General features: G+C 38.2%; 1 protein-coding gene across 1 annotated transcript in view; it reads left to right on the forward strand.

Moving 5' to 3' along the window:
* Nucleotides 1-25,526, forward strand: part of LOC145682081 (gamma-aminobutyric acid receptor subunit alpha-6-like) — a 285,876-nt gene that overhangs the window by 17,031 nt on the left and 243,319 nt on the right. The window contains exons 2-4 of the mRNA XM_081753678.1: nucleotides 82-320; nucleotides 14,484-14,551; nucleotides 16,701-16,921. Coding sequence (XP_081609804.1) covers nucleotides 82-320; nucleotides 14,484-14,551; nucleotides 16,701-16,921 — 528 coding nt within the window. The remainder of the gene's footprint in view (nucleotides 1-81; nucleotides 321-14,483; nucleotides 14,552-16,700; nucleotides 16,922-25,526) is intronic.

Genomic DNA, 25,526 nt, shown 5'->3' on the forward strand with positions numbered 1-25,526 from the left:
ATTGTTAAGCTATTGCTTATTTGAATGTTTAAAACTTTCTGTTTGTAATCACAAAACTTGTGACAATATTTTCATTTTCAGACTTCTAATCTCATCTACTAAGTCATTCACCATTCTGACAACTAGTGTGCAAGGTGGATTCATAAGAAATGCATCGGAAGATCAACAAGGAAATAATACAAGACAAAGCAGATCATCTAACATCGGCGAATTATCAAAAATTCATCTACCAAATGATGTAGTCAGTCGAAATATATCTATGGTGTTGGAAAATCTGCTTAAAGATTACGATAGCAGTCATAATCCGACTCATGGAAAAGGTAATATTCTTGCATATGAAGTTTTAGTTCAAACAAGATTTTTAACCCTTTGGGGACTTTTGGTTCAGATCTGTACCATGACGTCGACCTTCGGAATTTGCTTTATAAATCTCTAGTAAAGCTCTTCACATTGGGTCTTTTCATTCATTCAAGCTGGGAAGCATCAAAGAATATGTTTCATGGGCATTTTGCAGTCATGTGGGCGATTCCTTTTTCTTAAGAAAAAAATAAATAAATAAAATAAATCCTGACACATCGCTATTAATCCCAGAATCATGGTCCGCACCTCGTTGTGTTTGTAATAAAAGAATGTTTCCAACTGTACCACTCAAATTTCTCTATTCTCATATGTACCAGAAGCGGGAATATCCCGCTCAAAGTGGAAAAAGGGGATTTTCAGGATAGGTTTTCCTTTCTCAGGAATTCCTCCCCTCAAGTACTTGATAGGGACATGTGAGTGGTACCGTTTAAAACCTAGCATCATTCTGAACAAAACGAAGTACGAACCAAGATCGTAGGGTAAATAGAGATTTTTTACAAAAATTCTGAATGTTCCTCTATTACATATTTTTAGTCAATGTGTTTAGTAAAGTAGGCAGAGTGTCATCCTTATTTGTCGTAGGATCATGTCTCGTACCTCATTTTGTTTGTAATGATGAAACATTTGCAGCGGTACTACTACCGCTATCATGTACCTGAGGAAACAAATTTCCGAAAAATTGAATTTTTGAAACTTTGAATTTCCCGCTACTTCTTTATACATTTTGGGCGGGAATTCCTCCCCCCAGGTACAAGATAGGAACATGCAAATGGTACGATTGGAAACACTGCTTCATTGCAAACAAAATTAGGTACAAGCTATAATCCAGGAATAAAGTCTTGGTACTAGAGCTGATTTACTAAATTTCCCTCCCTGTTTTTGGGTAATAATTACTATCTATTGTTATTCAATAAGCTCTTGCGGCAAGAGTGTCCAGTGTAGGATCATGGTTCGTACCTCATTTTGTTTGTAATGAAGCAACGTTTCAAACTGTACCTCTGACGTGGTGCTAGCGTGTACCTGGGGGAACAAATTACTGAAAAAGTGATTTTTATCCTGACAAAAATCTCCTTTTTCCAAATTAAGCGGGATTTTTCCGCTTCTGGTACATAATAGTGAAATTTGAGTGGTACAATTGGAAACATTGCTTTATTCCAAACAAAACGAGGTATGAAAGATGATCCTACAGTAACTAGTCTCGACGCAATAGTTGCTTGACTGAAAGTCTAAAATTTACCTTAAAAAAACTCAAAGTCTCAAAATGATAATCATGGTGTATAAATGAATTTTTGGATCCAGTATTTGTAATTATTGTTCAAAATACATTTTTAAGTTCAAATTTTGATCTGAAAAGTATATTTCTCTTTCATACTTAAGCTTTAGTCACTATCTAGGTACTTATAAGTAATATGTGAAAATTAAGTTAGTAATTTTAAAACTATCAAAGATTACTACTTCTTGTAAAAAACATTAATCTTTATCGAAAACGATCACTAATACTTTGACAATTTTGTAATATGTATACTCCCTTGCACATTTCAGTTATGCATTTGTATTTATTTATTTAAGAAAACCTGGACCGGACAAGTGGATTACCACTTAAATCTAACATAGCTCCTAATGATCACATGATTAAAATTATCGTAAGAATAAAATTATCTATATCTCCACTTCTTATTTGATGATTATTTATTTTCAGATGGATATAATGATAGAGAAGCATAGTTCGATTACCTGAAGAAATCATATTGTTGCAATGCCAAGTGACGTTATAGTTTTCTATCTCATATATATTTTTTTACTAATATTAATGGGTATTAAACTTCAAAGAAACTCACCAATAAAATAATCACAACATTTACGACAAATATATGAATATTAAAACTTATGCTTATTTCAAGGATGGGATTTCATGCCTTTCTCTACTACAAAAGTCTGCATAATATAATTGCAATTTAATAACAAATTGGTGTATTCTACTCGAAAAAATGTAGTATTTATTTATATTGATATTGACAATTGATAACTTGGGGACATTAAATTAAATAAATAATCAATAATACCATCACACTTCGCTTCCTATATTCAGCATCCTTAAACATAGGATTCAGCATCCAAAAGTACTCTTCATTACTGTAACACGACTATATAGGAAAATCTAAGATGTAAATTTAGTATCTTATGTATCTTCGTAACACTGTTTATTTATTTATTTATTTATTTATTTATTTAGAGGTATTCCACTTTCTAAACTAAATGCAAAAAAAAAAAAAAAAAAAAGAAAAGAAAAGAAAAGAAAAAAGAAAGAAAAACAAAAAGAAAGAAAAGAAACAGAAAAAAGGGAATGAAATTCCACGCGGTATCGGAATACTTTGCGAGTTTATACAATTTTTTGTTCTATTCACTTATCCACGGGGATTCCGTTGAATAAGCTTCCTCATTTATTCTATATATTGAGCCTTCCTAGCCATAGCGCGTCGTTTCGAGCCTAAAGAGTTTTCTTTATTTTTTTTATACTTACGTTCAGAAGATAATAAGTGTTTAACAGACAATCGAGACAGTAAGTTTAAACATATAGATTCAGCATTTTACTCCCTTTCCTCTCTTCTTTGCGTCTCTTACCCAGCTGCTTTGCTGGACATTTGTAAATTTCCCTTTATTACGTACTATAAAACTCCCTCTAAAGAACGATTGTCAGGATATATTTAATCAAGCTTACATTTTTGCTTATAATTTTATTATTTTAAAATTTTTTGAATATTTTAATACAGGGAATGTTTTCATCATTTTCATTTTACTCAACTTTTGCTAAGGGCAGAATGAAAAATGTAATAAAAGCAAAAAATCGTAAACATCACATTATGCCATTCAACGTATCCACTCCAAATTTTATATCTCATGACTTTGCTGCTTAAGATTCTTTAGCAGCTTTTCTTAAATTTTCATTCTGCTTAAAAAAAAATTAGGGTCGACAATGGGAGGGTGAGAATAAATAAAACTACACTTTATCTGGCTACACGAATAATGCCCTATCCATTTCGTTTGTAATTCATAAATCAATATTTTATTAAGAAACTTATACTATGATATAAATCACTTCTAATAAAAAATGTAAAAATAGTTTATTCTTGGAAGTGAGATTTCTACGGAATGTTTTCCGAAAGTATTGAACATTTCTTTCTATTTCATAAATAAATGTTTAAGTAATAACTACAGTATAATAACTTATCAATAACTTACGAGATTGGTGCGAAAAGCACGGTGCGGTAGCCCATACATTTTAGTTTTCTTATTCTGTGTTTATCCGCCTTCCAGAAAATATTGGATTGATTTTTCTTGTGTAGCGAAAGGAAGTGCTGATGTGATCTCTACCACTGAGGCAGACTCCCTTTTCCCATCAATATTGTGAAAAGATTTAAATTTTGTATGACTTTTGGAGTTTCCTTGGTTCTAGAAGTTGTCCCTTATCTTCGATGTAATTAAAATTAATACAGTTGTGTTAGTGCATCAATGTCTTTTTCTCTCTGCTTCTCATAATCTATGGAAGAAAATATGCTTTTATCTAACTATGAAATTTCGTTCTACTAGTAAAACGAAATATTAAAATACAATGCTCTGTTAAATTTCCTGATATTCTTTCTAAGAATAGCTTTCTCAACACGTTGATGCTAGTGGTTTACTAGTCCACGCTTAATTGCATGCATGGAGAGCATGTCCGCGACCGTTCGGTCTATTTGATGGACGGGTTCCACGAAAATGTGCCGCACCTCTCCCGTAGTTGCTCGTGCCTAGAATTGAGTGCACCGTCAAGATTTGTCCCCTAACCTTGACGCAATAGCGTGTAACTCCCATTCGCTGAGGGAGTAGGATACGCCCACTGCGCGGCCAGACCGAAGTCCTGAGTGCCTACCAGTTAACCTACTGGTGGAGGGAGTCCTGCCAGCGAGTGAGGCCTATTATAATCTGCAGGCATAGTGCCCGAGCGTTATAATGCAAGCTCACCTCCCGCACATGTTCACCGTTACCCAGGTTTCTGGGATTAGTAAATGTAATGCTCAGATCCGCCTCTTCAGTTTCGGCATCTGAAGATTTTAACCGACACGGGCTATCATAATCGCATTTTATTTTTCTTTAGCCTTTTTTCCTCATCCTTTATTTGCAATAATTGGAAAGAAGAAAGGGAACAAGGAAAAGGGTGGGAAGGACGAGACCACAACACTCAACATCCAACAACAATGAAGAAAGAACAAACTAAACAAAATTTCAAAACAAAAAGAAAAACAAAAGGACTTGAGCTATCTAATCAATATTAACTAACTAAACAAGAATTAAATTACTACCTAATTCCTACCTAATTTTATTATCGTATTATTTAACAAAATTTGATTGCTATCTAGCTGCTACCTAATTGTCATAGTAAGTTGACAATTGTTTAATATTTCCAAAACCTACATTTTCTATTTTCGTCTTATTGATTTCAGGAGTTTATTAAATAACACGAAAAATTTCCTGTTATCCTATTATGTTTATTTCGGTGTCTGCTTACTGCTTATTCTCTTCCTAATCTTGGTTTCTCACCTAATGATTTTCACCTGTATGTGTGTTCCTCTCCTGTGTCACGATTTCCCCTGTGTGGTTAATAATCACTATATACACATCACTTCACTAACACACTACTTTTCTATAATGCACTTAAGTGTCATATCGATGAAGTTCGTTCACTGATTTTTTTTTAATTATGATTATGGCTGTATTTGTTAATGTAGCTGTATTATTCATTGATCTCGGTCGTCCTACACATCAGAAACGGACCGTGAGTACCGACATGAGGCCCAGGACCCACTCGGAGCACTTAGTGCGAGCCCTGGTCAGTTGTGTCCCGCCGCCGCGTACACACGGACCGAAAGTCGCACGCTATCGTAACCGAATCGCGAAGCGGCTTCGAGATGATGCTCTATTTCCGAGTCTTCATGTCGCAATTTGGGATTTTATATGATTGTTTCTATTACATATTAGTGTATATTTATTCACACGGCTTTAGATTTAACACTCATTCCATCACCATCACATCACACACACGCTCCCAGAGCATCCGGAGTTCCTTCCAGTCAAAGACCGAGAATGCTCTAGGCACTCACACACCATCACTCAACCTCATTCCTGGGGGCGCGGAGATCCAGCGCTTCCAGAAGTTTCCTTCGGTCCAGGAGGGAGGAATCCTCATTCATTCTATTTTCCATATTTTATGTCCATTTAGTTTGTGTTTTCTCTGTTAAATGCTTTTCTGCATAGTTCTGAGTATTCCTCTGCTACATGTGCCAGAATTCTATAATCCTCTTCATCTTCCAAGATAGCTTTATTATCTTTCTGTCTAATTTGGTCACGAATTCGCAAGTACTCCTCCAGGAACGGGCACCACAGAACACTGTTCAGGTGTCCCTTGTTCTCCACATTCACAGCTATCATGTTCTTTTTTGTTGATTCTATAAAGATGGGTTGGAAATTAGTTCCCATATGCTACCGAATCCCACGGTATGGCCACAGCCCGGCAGAGTCCAACCCAATCAGGGAACCCCAGGCAATACCCGAGGGGGCTGCGTCTCGGCCCTGCCTACCTCATCGTTCAACTGGCAACCGCCGTGTATAGAGGTACCACTCACACGTCGAGGTGCTTCGCAGCTCATCCCGGGTCCAATGGTACGTGTTAAGTCACCATTTGAGTTTGGAGCCGGCCCACGTCCTACAGGGTTTCCTCCCTTCCGCGGAATTAGAGCCGTTACCCAGGTGTCTGGGATTGAACCTCTCCCGCTTCCGTTTCGTCCTCCTAGCAGGCAGGAATCCGACTTTCCCCTCCCGGTAGGATCACTACCTCTCTTTAACGTGTTGAGGTACCACGTACACTCTGAGATACTCAGTATCTCTTCCCAGACCCAAAAGCACGTGTAAGTCGTCATTTGGGAGAAGGGCCGTGGCCACTTCTCTCCCCCTGTAGGGCCGTCGGAAGACTACCTCACTTTTTACCGTGTTGAGGTACCACGTACGCTGCCAGACCCAACGCGGCGCGTTAGTTTCCCATTTGGGAGTCAGCGGGAGACCCACAGGAATCTCTCGTCCCCTGGTAGGGTTGGGGGAGGAAGAAGACTCGGGGAGTCTTTCCTCAGCGGAATGCATTCCTTGTCAATTGTCTGCCTGTGCATAGGAGCTGGCCATCCGGATCCGTCCGAGTTGGAGTTCGTTCGTATACGATATTTACACTATTTACAAGGTTTTACTCCTACTGCAAATGTTCGTCAATTCCGGTAGGTTCCTGTGGGAGAACTCCACGCCTCTGTCTGAGACGCTCACAGTATCTTTCCTTGTAGAAGGAAGATACTGCGGTGGTAAGCGTTCCCAGATCGCCGCATGGTGCTTCAGTTCGCAGAACGTCCCTCAGAGGTATATACAGCAACCTTGCTCGCTGAGTAGGATGGACATGCTGAACAAGCGCGCACTCGAAGACAGTATGTTCTGGGGTGTCTACGGCATTCCCATAATCACACTGTGGCCAAGCCCAGTAAATGGAGCTTAGCATTGTACGGACCGTGTCCTGTTACGAAGTGTACAAGACCTATCCCTGGTGGTAGGTATCCCATTTGGAGCCTTTCAGCCACGTCCGGGAGCACGTCATGGGTGCTCCTTCCATTTTCAGATTCATCCCATTCCTCCTGCTACCTGCTCAATACTCGGGCTTTTGTCTCTGCTTTTGTTAGGCACAGACGGCCGAGTAGATCCACTATCTTCTCAGGAAGTCTTTTCCTAATCCAGTAGTTAGCAGCTCGTTCAAGAATCCTCAGATGCACAGGGACTATTCCCAGAATTGCACATAGTGCGTTTCCAGGGATTGTCTTGTACGCTCTACTCAACCGCATGAGGATAGAGCGTTGCACTCTGCTCACCTTTCGGATATTGTCATCGCGTACGACAACTCTTTGTGCCCACGTGCTAGCACAATATGCCAACACCGAGATCCACAAGCTGTCATTGTACACTTTGACGTCGCCAGGTTGGAGTTGGATCTTCCTTCCTCCTAGAGAGAGGATTCTCTGTGCTATACTACTTACTCGGTTGCAGGAATACTCGATATACTTGTGCATATTGAGTGATTCATCCAGAATCACTCCGAGGTATTTAGTATGTCTGACCCTCTTTATGGTCTGCCTGCCGAATTTAAGGATTGGGTCCCGAAGGAGCCTTTCCTTGAACAAGATATAAACCGTTTTGTTGACTGAAACAGTCATCTTATTCTTGCTGCACCAGGCATCGAGGCGCGCCAAAATAGCATTCCTCTTTGCCTCTATTTCTCTGCGAGAGTCTCCCCCCGTGAGTACGAGCAAGTCGTCAGCGAATGCTACAAGATCAATTGTCTCCGGCATTCCCAATAACTCCGTTAGGAGTAATTTAGTCGCTATATCCCAGAATATTGGTCCACACACAGATCCCAGGGGACAGACTTTGGTGCAGGTTTTGGAAATGCGAACACCTCCGATCTGGAACCAAGTGTTCCTGTTCCTGCAGTAATCAAGGAACTTCTCGTACAAGTTCCTAAGGCATCTCGTACAAGTTCCGAAAAGGGTTGGCCACCAGAGACTATCGAAAGCCCCAGAAATATCAACGAATATGCCAACGACATATTTGGTTGGAGCTCCCTTAATCAACCTGAGCGCATGGTTGACAGCATCTTCAGTTGACTTCCGCGGACGGAAGCCGTACTGGTTGCCAACCATCCCAATTCTCTGGCAGTGCAGAGTCAACCTGCGGATAAGAAACTTTTCCTGAACCTTGCCCAACACATTCAGTAGGGAAATTGGTCTGTACGATTTCAGATCTTGGGGATCCTTATCCTCGCCTTTGCTGAAGACGACCATTTCTGCTTCCTTCCAGATAACAGGCACTCTTCTCTGTTCCAAACACGTATTGTACAGAGCTGTCAGCGTTTCAGCAAGTTCGTTAGAACATTGATTAACGACTTTGGGTCCTATCCCATCCGGACCGCAGTCCTGAGGTCGCCTCCCTTACTTCCGCTTCCGAGAACACAGGGATGTCCTCTTCTGCATCATAGTCGTTGATTTCATCACGCATTCGTCCTTGGTCTGCATCATCCTCCTTCGGATTGTCATCCGGAACGAGGACCTTGAGCAGGAGCTCCGCTGTCTCTTGCTCTCCCTCCGTGAGCGCGTTAGCACACTTTTGGAGGGTTTTCATGACCTCCGGCGCTCTAATATTTTTGCTGACAATTTTGTAAGCACACCCCAGGGAACTGGTCTGGATGTAACTCTCCCATGAGGCAGCCCTAGCGACGTTGAGAGCCTTTTCAAAAGTTCTCTTCGCTGCCCTCTACCTTGGTAGTCGGTCCCATGGGACGTCCGGGATTGGTGTAGACAGGTACAGTCTCCTTTCCCTTTGCTGTTCGCTTGTAGCCTTGAAAGGCGTCACGTCCAGTAGGACATAGATGCTACACCCAGCGGGTGAGGCGGCTGCTGGCTGCGTTCGATAGCATTCACAATGGCGTCTTGTAGTCTGCGAGCTTACTTGTCTACCGTTTGTGTCATGACGTGAGTCAGATCCACTACGTCCCTAAGCAGCAGAGTTGTATTTTGCTCTCCTAGAACTTCTGCCCCTTGGACTCCATTCTTGTCAATTGTCAGTGCGAAAGTAACCACATTGTGGTCGCCGGTGGCTGGTTCATTGACTAGAGTAACGTCAATATTCCCAGTCGCACCCAATCTATTAGAGTAGGTGGGAACATGACTGGGCCGGTATGCCACAGTCAGCCGGAACTCGTGAATGAGCTCTTCTACCAACTCTCCCCTGTCTTCCAGTACTCGAGAGTACCAGAATGGGGACTTGGCATTGGCATCAGACATGATGACTATCTGCCTTTCAGGAAATAAAGCAAGTATCTCCCGCACCCTATCTAGGAACGACTCGATGGGATGGCTGAACTGGAAGTACAAGCACACTAGAATTATCGTCCCTTGCGGGCTCTGCACTTCTGCGCAGATAGTGTTCTCATCCGACAATTGTGAGACTACCGTCATCCGAAGATTCCGGTTCAGCAGTACGAGTGCAGCTTTTGGCTGCTGTCCTTTTATCGCTACCTGTGACATGAGAGGCAATGCCGATAATTACCCATACTCTGTGTAGGGTTCTTGCCGAGCGACGATGTCTTCCGCAAGTTTATTGACATCATACATAACTGATCTGGATCGCATTGCGTTCTATTGTAAAACCTTATAGGTATTACGACCACTCGATTTACCAGTTGTGTTGACGTGTTAGCCAAATTACAGCCCATAGTCGGTGTGGTCTACTATTCTTTGCAACAGGGTTTTGTACGTGACGTAGTCTTGTCGTTTTCGGAGCAAGTTCGCTTACGCTTCTTACAAGGAATGCAATTAGCTTCGCGGTCCTTGCGGGAATATGCTTCTTTCTTGTGGTCCTTAACACCACAATGGGAGCATACCTGCTCCGACCTGCAGTGTTTCGTGACGTGACCTGGGTCCCGACACTTGTAACACTGAGGCACGACAAGGAAGTCCTTGACTGCCATGGACTGGAAGCCCATAAATATACGTTTTCGGACCAGTAGGTGGTTGCTTATTTTGGCCGAGACCTCGACCACGTATTAGACTGTTGGCTTTCTGTTCGGTCCAGCTTTGAACCTCGGCCTGAAGTTCTTTTTAAACTCAGAGAGGGGCAGGGCAAGTCATCACCGAAGTTTTGACTGTGCACCTCTTCAATGAGTTCCTCAGAACTTTTGGCCTCCGATACATCGTAAATGATGACCAGTGGATCCCGTTTGCGCGGAAGCTCAACCCTAACCTTTGCCAAGAGTTCCAAATTTTCTTGGATTTTCCTCAGGTCTGACGCCGATTCAGTCTCTATCACCACGCTGTTTCCTGCGTTCATCACCGCTCTGATCTTAATTGCGTCCTTGCAGGAATAAGAACCTGTGCCAAGGTCTTCCTTATGTCCTTGGGAATTTCATCAGCTTTTGGCTTAATGAGGACCTTGTGTCGAGGCTGCGCCACTGGTTTTGCACTCGCGGTCTGTCTCTGCACGGTCGGGACAGCCCTAGCGATTGACACAGGTTGTGGCGATTGACACAGGAAGAGCCCTAGCGATTGGCTCTCCTTTGGTTGGGTAACCAATTTGAGCGTCAGCTCCTGGTTCATATTTTGCAGTTGCTTAAACTTCCTCAGGAGCTTGCCCCGTTCAATGGCCCATTGTGTCAGCCTGTCCTTTAGGAGGCGCATGGCCTTTTCAGTTTCCCGCTCTCCTACTTTGAGCGTGGAATCAAGTAATACCGCACTCTCCATTAGCAGACGGTGGGTATTTGGCACCCTTTCCACTTCCTCTGGTTCAAAACCCGACGAGAAAGTGCTTACCTCCGAACCACTCTCGCTGACATTGCTGTCGCTGAGGGGAGGTTCAGGTTGGCTGCTCGCTGGCTGCCTTGTAGCCATGGGCTTGCTCTCCAGGTTTTCTTTGCCTGGAGCACTGGTGCTGTCACTTTCGTTAGCAGCCTGGTTAGCCTTCTGATTAGGTTTTGGGGATTCCTTGCCTGTGGTTCGGGCCCTCCTTCTCTTACCTTCCGGTTTTCCCTTTGAGGGTGCCATGCTTAATCTTCCCTTCTCTCCCTCTTGTGGATAGATTCCCGCACCTATCTACGTAAAATATCCCAACTGGGACGCTAATCGCTCTGCTAGTTGTGGCCTTACAATTGTTGCCCGGAGAAACCGATGTGGACGTGGATTAGCGTGCTGTAGTCTCGCTCCCTTCCAAGGATTCACCAGATTGGGCGTCGCGGAACCCGCACCCAATCAAGCACTATTCCTTCTGAAGATTTGTTTAAGCTAATCGCTTTGTACACCCACACACAAGAACCTTGAGTAGGGCAGTGCGTAACCTACACCCCACCTGCTTTCGATACCTGCTCTTCACTTAGGAGACGCTGGGCTTTCAGCATCCATGATCATTTACCGCGTCTTCGCACGCAGCCACCGAGTGACGTGACTTAGTTGTGTCACTGCTTGTGAAAAGAAATACGAACCAGGGAACCGGCAGCGGATAACGAGGCTTTTTATTCTTTTCTGTTTTCTTCCTTCCCCCTTTTTTTATTGCCCAAATTATGTATGGTTTTTGCAGGATGCATAGAAATATGTGGAACACGCAGAAACACTCATATAGAAATTCATCGATCGAAATTTCACCATCCATTTATTAATAATAAAAAAATAATTATGGTAAAGACAATAAAGAGGAGCACGCCAATATTTTTTTGAAATTAATATGGAAGCCAAAAATTGTAGTACATGTATACCACGTATTGTTTTAGAAAAGAGATTAGAGTCGAGATTTAATATTATTCTTGTAACACAATTCATTGCAGAAAACCGCTTCTTCCTATCTATTACCGTTTCTACCTTATAGTGATCAACGTTTAAACCTGAAGTAGTTTATTAATGCTACTTCTAATTTGAATAGAGGGTTAAAAGAGGAGATAGTACACATTTTTGGAATGCGAAATCGATTACAAAAACACTTTTCGCTATCTATTACCGTTTTTACCCTATGGCTATCAACACTGGAACCGGAAATGGTTCATTTCTGCCACTACTGGTTTGAATAAAGTGTTAAGAGAGAAGATGCGAATTATTCTTAGAAAGTAAGTCGATTCCAAGGAAATCAAAGTCTCTCTCTTATCGATTTTCATCTATGTAGATTAATATAGAAACCGGAAGTTGTACTATATTTCTACCACTTCCGGCTTTAGTACAGTATTAAGTATGAACATGGAAGTTATTCTTGTAACGCTTAATCGATTTGAGAAAACCCTTTCACGCTATACATTACAGGTTTCGCTCCATAATGAAAACGTTAAAATCAGAAATGGTTGATTTTTACCACGTCCGGTTGATCAATCGGCTCCATTAACGAACTCGGACGCGATGCCATAATTTATCCACATATCTATTGCAAAAACAAAAAAAGAGTATAAAAATTTGGCATTTGTTCAAGAGTACAATATTATAAGTCCCGCTACGTGATAATAATAATAATAATAATAATAATAATAATAATAATAATAATAATAATAATAATAATAATAATAATAATAATAATAATAATAATAATAATAAACGTAGATCTAGAAATGATTCATTTGACATTATGGGTGGCTGAAAATCTAATGATTAACATAAATGATATCCAAAGAACAAAACATAATAGAAGGACTAGGCAGAGTTGGATTGCCTACAAGGCCCGAGTCTAGGGGCGCAACGTTTTGAGGGGAGCACTTTGAACAAAAATTTGATTAGCAAGACAAAGAAACGTGCAAAAATATAATAATAATAACAATAATAATAATAATAATAATAATAATAATAATAATAGAAGTCAAATTAAATAGTCTTCTAATAATAATTGATTTATTAAGTCTGGTACGTTAAGATTATTGATTATCTTTTCGAGTGTCTGTGTTAGGCAGAAACTAGCTATAGTGTTGCGGATGTAGAGTCAATCTGGAGGATGAAGGAAAGACTAATGTGAACGCGTTACTATTAGTTATCGTACAGCCACATTACGAACACTCTGTGAAGAATTTAGGAGGGTTTCACAACCACTATACGGTTTATAGTCTTGAGAATTGGTGGGTCATGTTTTACCATGTCAATAGTTACAGTTTTCTATCCATACATTATTTTTCTGCTATTGGAGTATAGCTGGGAACATCGTCCAAGGTTGGCTGAATGAAACGACTTTCTCTTCTTAGAAGACACCCACTTTCTATAATCTGTTACGGTGTCTAGCTGTGCCTGGTGGGATCAGTTCGGCATCACTTTACCAGTATCATACTGATCAATATTGTATTAAGTGCCATTGGGTTCTGTTTCTGCCTTGAGTACAATATGAGCTACGCGATATTGACAGGCTGATGTTCAGCCACTGAGATGTACTAGCCTGTTAAGATCACACTTCTGCAGTATCTAAATGGAACTATTTTTGATGCATAATTGGATGTAACATGCAACTTCCAAAATCTTTTATCGGACGTCGTTATCTCTTCATTTTTCTAGGTCACAATTTGAATGGGCGACATTACATTTTCAATTCTTTTTTAAACAGCAATTCCATTTACCGTATTTAGTATTTACATTCTTCTTTTACATATTTGGATGTTTCAGGAAAGTTTGACATGAAACTTTTATGAGCACATAGTCTAAGGAAAGCATGCCAACCAAACATATATCTTTTCCTGATCTAATATAATTGTGAAACATAAATTTATCGATATTTCAAAATGATTTTTCATAATGATTTTTCAGAAACTATTGGTTCTTATTTACTTATTTATTTACTTATGACGTGAAGCACTTTTAACCCTTTATCTGTTTATGACGTAGTATTACGTCAAGGTATGTGTACAGTGGAAATAGCATCGACGTAGTACTACGTCTTGACTAAAATGTCACTAATGTTCAGTGGCAATGACGAAGGTCTTTCTTGAAAACTTCTTACATTTAAATCGGAAACAAATCAATAGATGGCTCTGAATGCCCATAATGGCACATTATTGCTCTTAGGAAGAACATTGCTGCTGCTGCAATAAAAGAAACAGAAACTGCATTTCAAAACAGCAGCAAACGTCTTGGTGAGGCGGGAACGTCTTTCTAACCTATTTTTGCTATTTTTGTTTGTGTGAAACATACTTCTTTGATTCATAGTTCTACGGTTCTTGTGGTTACGACGTAGTACTACCCTGCCACCTGAAAGTACACATTTCCAGAAAACGGGTCAGTTAAAAGTTTAAAGCAATGCTAGACAATATTTCTAGAAAAAAACTCAGTTCACTTTTCCAATATTTTAGGTATTTGTATTATTTCTGTTCTATTCAGTAACATTTAATAGAATAAGGAAACGTTAAGAGTGTTTCAATTTATCTCGCCCATTAGTACATGATGTTGAAAATAAAATATTATATTTGATTATCATTCTCTTTTGAATGAAACAATTTTAATACGTTAACTTACAGAAAATATTTGACCTTAATAATTTATTTATCTTATTTATTTTAATAGCTTTTCCAACTGTGGTGAAAACCAATATGCTAATAAGAAGTATGGGGCCGATTTCTGAGCTAGACATGGTAAGATTGATGTATTAGATAGTTTCTTTTAAAATATCAATACAGTACAGGCAGTTCAAAAATGAATTGCCTTTAATAAAAATTTTATCTTTAACTGTTTCATTGATGTGTACTTTTCAATTTTCTATAAATTAAAACAAATATATATTAATGGTTATTTTAAAATAGTGATATTTTCTATGATTACTTCAGACTTTATTAACTAACTATATAAATACGCTATTGAGCACAATCGTGCACAAAAATGGTAAAATGTACATGATTAAACAATAAACATACGAGGAGCGATTGCAAATTCCATACCTTTTTGTGAGATTGCACTTCGGTCACAAGTATCGTTTTATATTTCAAGTTGACCATCTTAAATAAATGCTGATAAGCGAATTTTACGTCTTTCGGGGAGGTAAATTTCACGAATAAGCCTGGCAATTGATCAATTCGAATCATGGTTGACAAAACAAACAACTTTGCTAGTGTTTCCAAATACTTTGTTGTAAAGCAGTTAAATACTTCCTGTGAGTTTGCCTCGCTGTTTCTTCTTTCTAGATTGGTACAACCAGCCTATTCGTTCGGAATAATAAGCACTATTCATGGTTTGTCTTTTGGGCAGATAGTCGTTCATGATCAACCAATCCCTCTCCCAGAAATAGGATACCATCATCTTACCTGCGGCTTCTGGTATTGGGGGCATGTTGGTGTCTTCTCTCCCGATTTCTTCCAAGTATTGTTCTCCACCTTTGACAATGAGTCATAGTGATAAATTCACGATTCAATTAGCCATTACTATTGAATTGAGAAAATTCATCGCAACGCTTTGAAAACTGTAAGAACTTCTGAAGACATTCTACTTGGTCAGCGTGCTGACTTGGAATTAAAGTTTCCAAGGTTCAATGAGTACAAACCTTTGTCTTTTACATATCAAAAGTTCATGAAAGAATGTTGACATTTATAGTCTTTGGAACGTCCAATACTGCTGCCAAACTGAAATTATTCGATCAACGGTAACAACGCACTCAACAACAACTATGTTTTTTTCGGTGGTACAGGTAACGGGTGAACGTGACCAGGGTTAACTTAAATCAACGTTTCCTACTTTGAAAATACTAATCAACGTGTCCACTGTGATAAGAAGAAAAGTCTTTATGCATCACAACAGCAAATTCCCTTTTGACCAACATGTCATTGTACACTTTTCCCATTGTTTGTAAAACGTACAAAGTTACTACATTAGTTTTAACCAGATAACAAAGACCAGTAGAAAAAATGGATTTTAACAGAGATCTGTTCATTAAGCTGGTGAAATCATGACAATTATTCATTTTGTATTCCTGTGGATCGTTTTCATCGACTACATGAAGTAAGGTAAAAGAACTACAGATCAATATCATGCCTCTGTATTAGATCATTTTCAGAAAGATCTGATGTAAACCTAATCGCATTTAACGAAGAAAATTTCTTCTTTGCCTGGACAATGCTCAGGCCAGTACCTTTGCAATTGCCATGGTCAAAACTGCCGAACTTCAAATTTTTCGTCTGTATAGTACGGAAGGTATAACGTTGGCTTTCCGAGAAAAGTTGAGTGACGTTTATAGGGAGTGGCCAGCTTGGTTCACTGAGCGAAGTAGACGGTTGGTGGTAATTGGCTACCCTCTTACCACATCCCTAGCGGCAAACAGGTCCAAGCGCGGGAAGCCAACGACGTTATACCTTCTGGATTATATATATATATATATATATATATATATATATATATTTGAAAATCTGTCTACCGAAGATTTGCATTTGGTGAGAAGACCATAGTTGGAAAAAATACCGATTTTGCAGCATTTGACAAATTTTGTTGTAGGAAGATATAAAAATGTTGATAAAACGTAGAATAAAATTGTATCTAGCTAGGAGTATGTGTAGAAAAAAATACATTGCTTTTCAGCACGAAACACAATTATTTCATTTCAAAGTTACTGACTTCCTATTTGTCTAGAATAATTAAAAAATTTGCATTTAAAATAATGAGTCGTAGGATTATTTAATTGTGATAAGTTACAAACTCAACTAACTTATGCATGGAATACTTTCATCACTACACTCATGAAAGATAGATTGAATGAAGTTATATTGTAATATCTTTAAACGTTTTATTTTTTTAAAGGATTATTCAATGGATTGCTATTTTCGTCAGTATTGGAGAGATCCTAGATTAAGCTTTCTTGGGCCCATCCAAAGTCTAAGTCTCAATATCAAAATGTTGGAAAGAATTTGGAGGCCAGACACATACTTTTACAATGGAAAAAATTCTTATGTTCACACTATTACGGTGCCAAATAAGCTTCTAAGAATAGGGCAGGACGGTGATATTTTGTATTCCATGAGGTAAGTTTCACCACAGATTTACTGTTTAAATATTAGCAGCTAAAATAGAGTCGCTATACGTTTATGCATACATTATTTAGATAAAATATGTTGAGTTGATTGTGAGTTTAACGCCCCGTTCAGCAGCGAGGCTATATAAGACGTGGACCTACTGATTAACGTGGAATCCGAACCACATGAGCTCCCGCCGGGAATCGAACCCGGGTCTCCCACGCCAAAGGCGCGTACGCTAACCGCTTAGGCACGGAGGTAAATAAAATATGTAAGCAGATATAACTTCATTCTAGTTTCTGTACAATCACATTCAAAAGTGACAATAGCTGGAATTACGATTGCTACTAGCCAGAATGGCTGAATTTTCATTATGTTCCAAGGAGTGATTTCTTTTTTCAAATACAAGTTTGTCGCAAGTACGATTAACGCAATTAATCCATTGAAGCTAATGCAATGTGTGTAAAAAATAATTTGGTACCCCTTTTAAATGTTTGGCATAGGTGACCCGAATCGATTCCCGGAAGAGTTCGAATCCCGTTAAGCTGTAGTTCCATGTCTCAAATATCCTGGCTGCTAAACAGAAGGCGAAACTCAATCTAATCTATTAAAATGTTACCTCTTTTAATTATTCCCCATATCAAATGAGAACATAAGCACTGGTGAAATACAAATTAGGATATTTAGGGCGATGACTGCAGAATATCCACTATTAAAAAATAGATAACCTGTTTATATGCATAAAAAAAACGTCCTAATTCTTTCTCATAGTATGGGTTTCGATTTGGATAGGGCAGGACAGTGATTCAGGGCTCAAATATAATACGAAAAGGAAAGTCAACAACTAAGCAAACCATTAATTCGGTGATTCCCAAACGCTATTGTGTGTATGTATTTGAATGTCAAGCACTGTTCACAGTATTAACTTTGCTACAAAGTGCGGTTCTGAGTGTTCACTAAAATTTAGAAGGCTTAGATTATAAATCAAAATCATCATACTTTGTTAACATACTTTATAAAATACATTGCTACTCTTACATGAAGAGTGAAAATGATTTTTAATTATCGAATACTTCTAGATACAAACTAAACAAAAAGAATATTTAGTCTTTATTTAACCCGGGAACACTAATATGTTTTGTAGTACACTATTAATAAACATTCGTAAATTTTATGACTTGAAGTAAAGCTCATTGTTTCCTTGCTATAAACTTTTTCTAATATATCAATATTTTCTATTATAATAATTAATGTTTATTTATTTACTTTATAGGATACATTGAAAGTGACTAATTTCTAGAGTTTTAACTAAAAGTTGTTGGTTCAATATATGCATAGATTGCTATTATAATTTTATCATAAGTCTACTTCAAAAAATGTACGTTACTTTCAACGAATCTGCTTTTACTATGCTAAACCGAAAGGTTGTTCAGATGTCAATTTTAGGAAAGACAGCATTGCACAAAAATAACACACTTGTGAAAATACTTTGCAGAATGTTTTTCTGTCTTAACATGTTTACCTCTTATTTCTGTCCTTTCCTGTAATTTAGTTTTCTTCGTTGCATTGGACACAATATATTGCACGGTGCTCTCAACAAAGGGGCGTCTGCAAGCTGAGCAGTAGTTTGCTGTCATTCTTCTTTTGGACGAAGAGCAGAAGACGCAGGTTTTTCTAACGCCAGGCAGAGGGATCGGTATTTTATCCTCTCATATTCCAACACTTTCCACAATCATTGTGTTCAGAGACCTCCTCAGATTTGGAATGTCAAAACATTTTCTCATTTGATCTCATTGATTCTCAACCAGTGTAGAGCTTAGAATTTTCATGAACTCTTTCCGTGATAAAGGTTGTTCATTCCGAGATATCTTGTTCAGACAGTATATCACATATCCATTGGCGGAGGCAATGTTTAGCATTCCATAAAATATACAGAGTGGCCACCGTTTTGTTTTCCTACAACAAGACACATTCTTGCAAAGCTCATCAAGAGAATCGACTGCTTCTTTGGTGTCAATTATTTTAGGCTTCTTTGTCTCATCATTGAATTCCAAACCCTGATGAATAGTGGATAGCAATAACACCACCTTCTCCTTTTTGGGTTTATAGGAAACCAATACTTTTTCTTTATCGAAAACAAAGATACAAGTTCCCACTTCTCTTGAACAAGAATTTTGTAATTCAACTGGGACCTCTTTTTTGTTGTTGCGAAGGGTGCCTACGATAGTCAGTCCAAAGTTTGGAGTCAACATTTCATCTGCTAAATGGACACTGGTAAACAAATTATCCATAGTCACAGTTCTATGAGATTTATGGATAAGTTTAGTTATTTTTTCACAAAAAGTTTCTGCTAATAGTAAACCGTTTTTGCTTATGGCTTTGTCCAAATACGGAATTGCATTGATCAAGTAATGGGTACTTACGTCACAAAGCATCAAGAGTTTGATTCCATACTTCCCCGGCTTATTGGGGTTATACATTCTAAATGGGCATTTACCTCTAAATGCCAAAAGTCGTTCATCAACTGTAACGAAAGAGCCTGGTTAGTAGCTGTCAACACAATTGGTAACAAATTTGTCCTACACATCCCGAATAGCAGCAAAATTATCGCTCTTCTTTCGTTCCTCACGACTGGATTTGTCATCAATCTCATGGTATAGATCAAAAAACTAAAACGTTCAGCGCTCATTATTGATTTGAACCTTATCCCACATAGTGTTGCGTTAAACATATCACGAATTGAAAGATATCTGTTTTCTAACACTACAGCTAAAGCTAAAAGCCCAAGCACGGAAAGAATTTCGTTTTTATCAGTATTTGAATTGGTATTGTTTTGGGTTTTATAATTCTTCTGTGCCCTATCAATTTGTTGATTGGTATATAAGACCACCTTGTCAACATTTGAGTCTTTGATAAACAGTCGGAAGCATTCTTCTGGGGTTTCTGCATTTTTAGCTTCTCCTACTGGGCCTTGTCTAACATAAACAATGTTTCTCGCAGGCGTACGGCATGTTTCTACTTTAGGCTTTGTTGTCCATGGATGGCCTCCTCTCCCACAAACAATTTCCTTGTCAATCGTAATTACATTTGAGTCCACCTTCGACGATACGTCTGTTTTCTTGTTTGAATGGACACTTGATGACGGTTGATTTCTGCTTGGTATAAAGCAAGGAACAGAAAATATATATATTGACTTGAGATATTATGATAATATTGTAGGGGCATATGTTGTTCCTTTCGTGATGATTGGCCGATTTGTGAATCGATTTCCCGGCTTGTTGTAGGATTGAGCTGTCCTTATTCGTCTAAAGCTCCTGATACAGTTGGAAGGACAGATGGAGTACTAAGCGGTGGATTGTTGCTCCTGAAACTTGTAACCAGAGGGTGTCGGTTCCAGACTGTCATCATTTAGGCTTCTTTCTGAACTTTTCTTTTCTTCCTTGGTTCACAGAAATGATGGTCATCAGAAGTTCCCTCTCCCTCGTCAGACTGGTAATCAGGAACTGTCGTCCGAATCTGCATCACTCTCGGCCAACTCCAAGGGAGGGTGAAGCCACTTGAAAGTATCCCTGGAAGAAAAATCACCTAACGGATAAATCCATAAAGTATACTGTCCCAGCGCATTTCTTTGTATCGTTATGCAACGTGTACAACATCTCGTGTTTTGTCCATTCTTTTTGCATCTATACACAGAAGTGTCATTTCCACGGAATTATATATTACGAGAAGGAAGCCCTTTAATGCAGCTAAGCTTACTTTTGCCCAATATGTATTCACACAATATTTGGGAATCCTTGTTGTCATGTGGAGAATCCCTTACACTTGTTCATCACATATGAACTTCCAAATTTGAATACTACAGTTCTATGCGCAATCGTTTTAAACCAAATCAGAATCAAAGTTCTTTTTTCAATTTTCACACACTAGTAACTTGGACAGGAAGCCATTCATTTATCGTCCTTCACCGTTATCCTAGAAGATATAACTGTGATAGGTTAAAGACTTCGTTTCATTTAAATTCTTCTTTCGAGAGTTTATTCTGTACTGAACCAAATAGATCAATCGCACATGTGTATCTCTCTTGCATTCGAAATCTAAGTGTTCTTCTAACTTGGGCGATGTATTATTATTTTTGATTGTTGAAATCTTGTACTTGATTGTTGTTTGTTTCCCTCATTCAACATTTAATAAATAAGTGAAGGAGTACTCCAGTTTCATTGGGAGTTACCGTTGCGCCGCCATTGCACTATATCCTATTGTGCACTAATGGAATCTACAACTAAAAATAATGGACATTTTCTTTTACCCGACTTCGACCCGAAGTTTTGTTTTTGAGTTATGGCTGCTTTTACATTTTTCACACAAATTTTCGGGTAATCAAGGCACCGAAAGAAGGAATTTTTACACCCAGGTGGGTGTATACTTTTCTTTTTATTTTGGTGTTAGGAATCACATTCCGATGTTTTTTACATTAATTAAGTTAAACCGTTATACATATGGGCGCCATTTTATGTATGAAAAACCACCAAACTTGTTTAGTAACGTAAATAGCTGAACTGTGAAAACGTTTTCACCATTTAAATACTTTCTAGTTCTTGTAATAACTTTTTGTCAAACACAATGTACTTTAATATAACACATAAATCAACATAGCTATATTTTAGAAGTACAATAGGCTGATTATTCGAACACTGCTCTAAAACAATCAAATTTGTAAATAAAGAACTTTTAAAAAATCTTGAATTGTTTAAACTGCGCTACATCGATTGGGCTTAGCTACTGAAAGTTTTTTCTTTTTTAATAAATGAGTAGCAGCACGAAAAGCCTCTATATTATCTTACCAAACGCACTTGCATGTTAATTGCTTTACTGGCTTTACAGTATACGTTTTTTTAAAAGTGATTGTACCCTTTACCTGTTCTCTGCCAATAGCAACTGTATGAATGTATAATGCAAAGCTGGTATACAGAAGAATTTTAAAAATATTTATAATGTGATATTTTGCAGGCCGCTTCTTATAAGGGCTCACTGTACCCTTTGCAAGTTCTGTACCAACAGTCACTATGTGAATTTACTATAGAGAATTGGTATACAGAAGAACAACTAAAATCACTTATCTATAATGTAATGTTTCGCAGGTTGCACTGCACCCTTCACGGGTTCTTTGTCAACAGTAACAGTATGAATTTATTCTACAGAGCTGTGCTATACAGAAGAAGAAATAAAACCGCTTATTTTTGATATGGTTTCGCAAGGGCGCCTTACGTAAAGGGCGCAATGTACCCTTCAAGGATTCTTTATTAACAGTAACAGTATGCATTCATTGTACAGAACTGTGCCATGCAGAGAAATAATCCATGCTAAAGGAATGTGCTATGCTAAAGGGGATGGTGATGATGGGAAATGAATGAAATGGTGGAATGAAGAAAGTGAGAGGAAACGATAGAACCGCGAGAAATCCTATGCACGCAGTGTTTGTTATGCACGCAGTCCTATGCACGAAATCCTATGCATGCAGTTAAAATACTGAACTTAACTCTTTCAGGAAATTGTTGAGTTACTGTTTCACTGGTTTTTTGATTGACTAAAATTTAAGATCAAGGCTACATGAGAAGGGCGCTCTTGTGTAAAGTGGAATTTGAGTTATTACTGTGATTTATAACCGAGGAAAGTACGTCCATTGAAAAATTTGCAGAAATTGGAAGAGGTGGTCTTAATTCCAAGCAAATGAGAAGTGGCTTGTTTTAAGATAGCACTGGATAAAGTATACCCTTTAACTGCCCTACAAATCGTTACAAAGGATGTAATACATATCTAAGTAGCTCTATTAAGGATTAGGATTGTTGCATTTTAGATATAACTAAAATTTATGTAGTATACTTGATATTTATGCTACGTAAATATATCGTGTTATTTATATGATGTTTCATAAAACAAATTTTAAGTTTGTGATTTCTGTGATAAAATGTGCATTAGGAAGTGTGCTGCAATCTATTTTGTATTTATATAATTATTACTGTAATTATATTTGCTATACTTCAAACAAAATAAACGAGACGTAGGCCTAATAAATGACTGCTTATTCTTTTTTTTAACAAAACGTATAGCATTCAAATTGTTTTGTTTGAAATATAATTGTGTTCTTATATTTGATATTGAGAAATTTCCGGCTGTACTATGATCATAAGTCTTCTAAGAAGGAAGTGAAGAATAGCAAGCGAAACGAAAATGGCATCAACTTTGTGTAATTCAGCAATTTACAACTTTTAATGCAAGTTGGTTACTAGTATGTAACTGACAGATGTTAGAGTCTTGCAGATGCTCGCTTACTGCTAACTTAGAGATCAGAAAATTTTTTTAAAGTTCCGCAAGTCTAGTGCAAGTGAAGCGCAGACTTATGCTATTTAGGATGTGATATACTCTGCAATGAAGCAGAAACGGAACTGCTGGGTCACATACCTAAAACAAATAGAAGATGGACGAGAAATAACATATTGTTCCGCCACCACTTAACTGTCGGGATAGAAACGAGAGGCACCTAAGAGGTGCGGGATAACAATACCAAATTTATAGCAGTAAAGCACATGCTAAATGGGGGTGACTCCACCACTAGCCTTAGGCGACTAGAACCACGAGCAAAATTAGACAAGGTAATGAATGTGAATTTAGTGTTAAAATAATTTGAAAATAACCAACGCATTTTCATTGAAAATTGGTAGCAATAAGGGCGTTAAGGAATAGATGGTAGAGCAAGGGAATAGCAACTAATTTAGAAAGTCTCACCCTAATTCGAAGTAGTTCCAATCTTCTCCCTCTTACTCATAGGTGATGTTTAGGCGCTGTCCTCGAAGTTCCAGTGACTTGCAGGTTGGGTTGCCCTGATGAAGTCCATGAAAACTTGTCCAACAATCAACCATGGCATTGAATGCCGGACCCCAAAGCAGGGAGATTCCGATGTGTCTCGCGTCGTGGTTGAGATCCAAAGACCCAGATCGTGCTCTCTCAATTGCTTTTGACCTGACTGTCCCTCTGACGTCAGAATGAGATGATGGTGACACCACAGAGTTTCCTGAGCGTGGTCGATTACCCAAAACTGACATTGACCAAGTCCATGTTTCTACATGTCGTCGACTCAACACAAAGTTCTCAAACTTGCTCCTGAGATTACTAACGTTGTCAGGTAAACGAACCAGAAAGAGACTCACCCGAGTCAAAGTACTTACTTCTGTATTTATTACTTCCTTGTTGTAACATCGTGTCGTGGGTAAACGAACGAAACGGACAATGTCTTGCAGTAGCCTGACTATGGGGGGCCAATGAGGTCGAACCAATTGAGAGAAGCAATTGATCTAACAAAACAAATTAAAACCGTCGCGTGTGAGACTGTTTGGTAGGCAAAAGGTAATAGGAGGTTGCTACCAGTGTTTATTACAAATTACAAGTACAAAGACTTCCTCAATAACAGCAAAGCAATAGTTAATTAATCTTTGAATGTAAAGTCAGCTGGTGACGTACAACAGAATATTGGTGTTAATAACATCAGGCAGTGAACTCTTGGAGGCTGCTTGGCTTCCATTGATGGCTGGTTGAATTTCCACATGAAATAAAGATGTCCTAGCTTGTCCTGACTTCATATCCCGTAACAATATATTGAATTTTTTAGAGATAAGAAGCGATGTACATAGAAGACAATCGAATACAAAATGTATAGATATAACCAGTCGTTTAGCAGAAACTGTACAAACGGAAAAGATCAGCTGATGGAAACATGTAAAAGAAAATGATGGAGACCTTCGTTCAGCAGATGATTGATATCCTTTGAATACATATGAAAGTTACACATTTTATATTTAAGCTGAACGTTACAATTTCTCTACAGCGATAGGAAAATGATCTATCAGTTGGCAACACTGAAACACGTTAAAAGCACAGACGGTGGATGATTTAAATTATTTATTTTTTACGTCCTAATAGCTATTTAGTCTCACATACATCCATTGTATTTACGTTTCTTTATTATAAACATGAACATGCAAAGCATTTAGTTTATAAGATTAGATTTAATTATTTGATAACATTTGATACTATACTGATTGATATATTATTTTAATTACTAGAAAATATTTGAAAAGTTTTGTGTAGCTAGACGATTATGGAAACCTTAGAGTATTGTGACATGAGCATGTTTTAAGTTACAGGAGAAGGGTGAAACAGAATCATAATGAAAATTCGGAGAAGGAGAATGTGTAAGGAAATAAGATATTCGTGAATTTAGACATACAATTGAAATCATATTTAGTTATTAAACTAAATTATTTGATAAAGATTTTTAAAATTGTCTATAATTTTATCTGACATATCCAGTTAAAAATGAGCACGTTATTCACAAGTAATGCAGTTAGACCCGTATTTGAATACTTTTAGTGGTACTTTGATACATTTTTTAATAATATGCCTGAATATTATTTTAATGATATATAATTGTTTTGACTATATAACTGAAAAGCAATCATACTGATATGTATTTTGGCTATATGTCTTGTTTGCAAGGCCCTAATACGTGATATAAGCTATTCAGTATTTCATGAACTTATTTCGTTCATCCACTACTAAA

This window comes from Thermobia domestica, chromosome 3 (genome assembly GCF_964235325.1).
Source record: "Thermobia domestica chromosome 3, izTheDome1.hap1.1, whole genome shotgun sequence".
NCBI classification, from domain to species: domain Eukaryota; kingdom Metazoa; phylum Arthropoda; class Insecta; order Zygentoma; family Lepismatidae; genus Thermobia; species Thermobia domestica.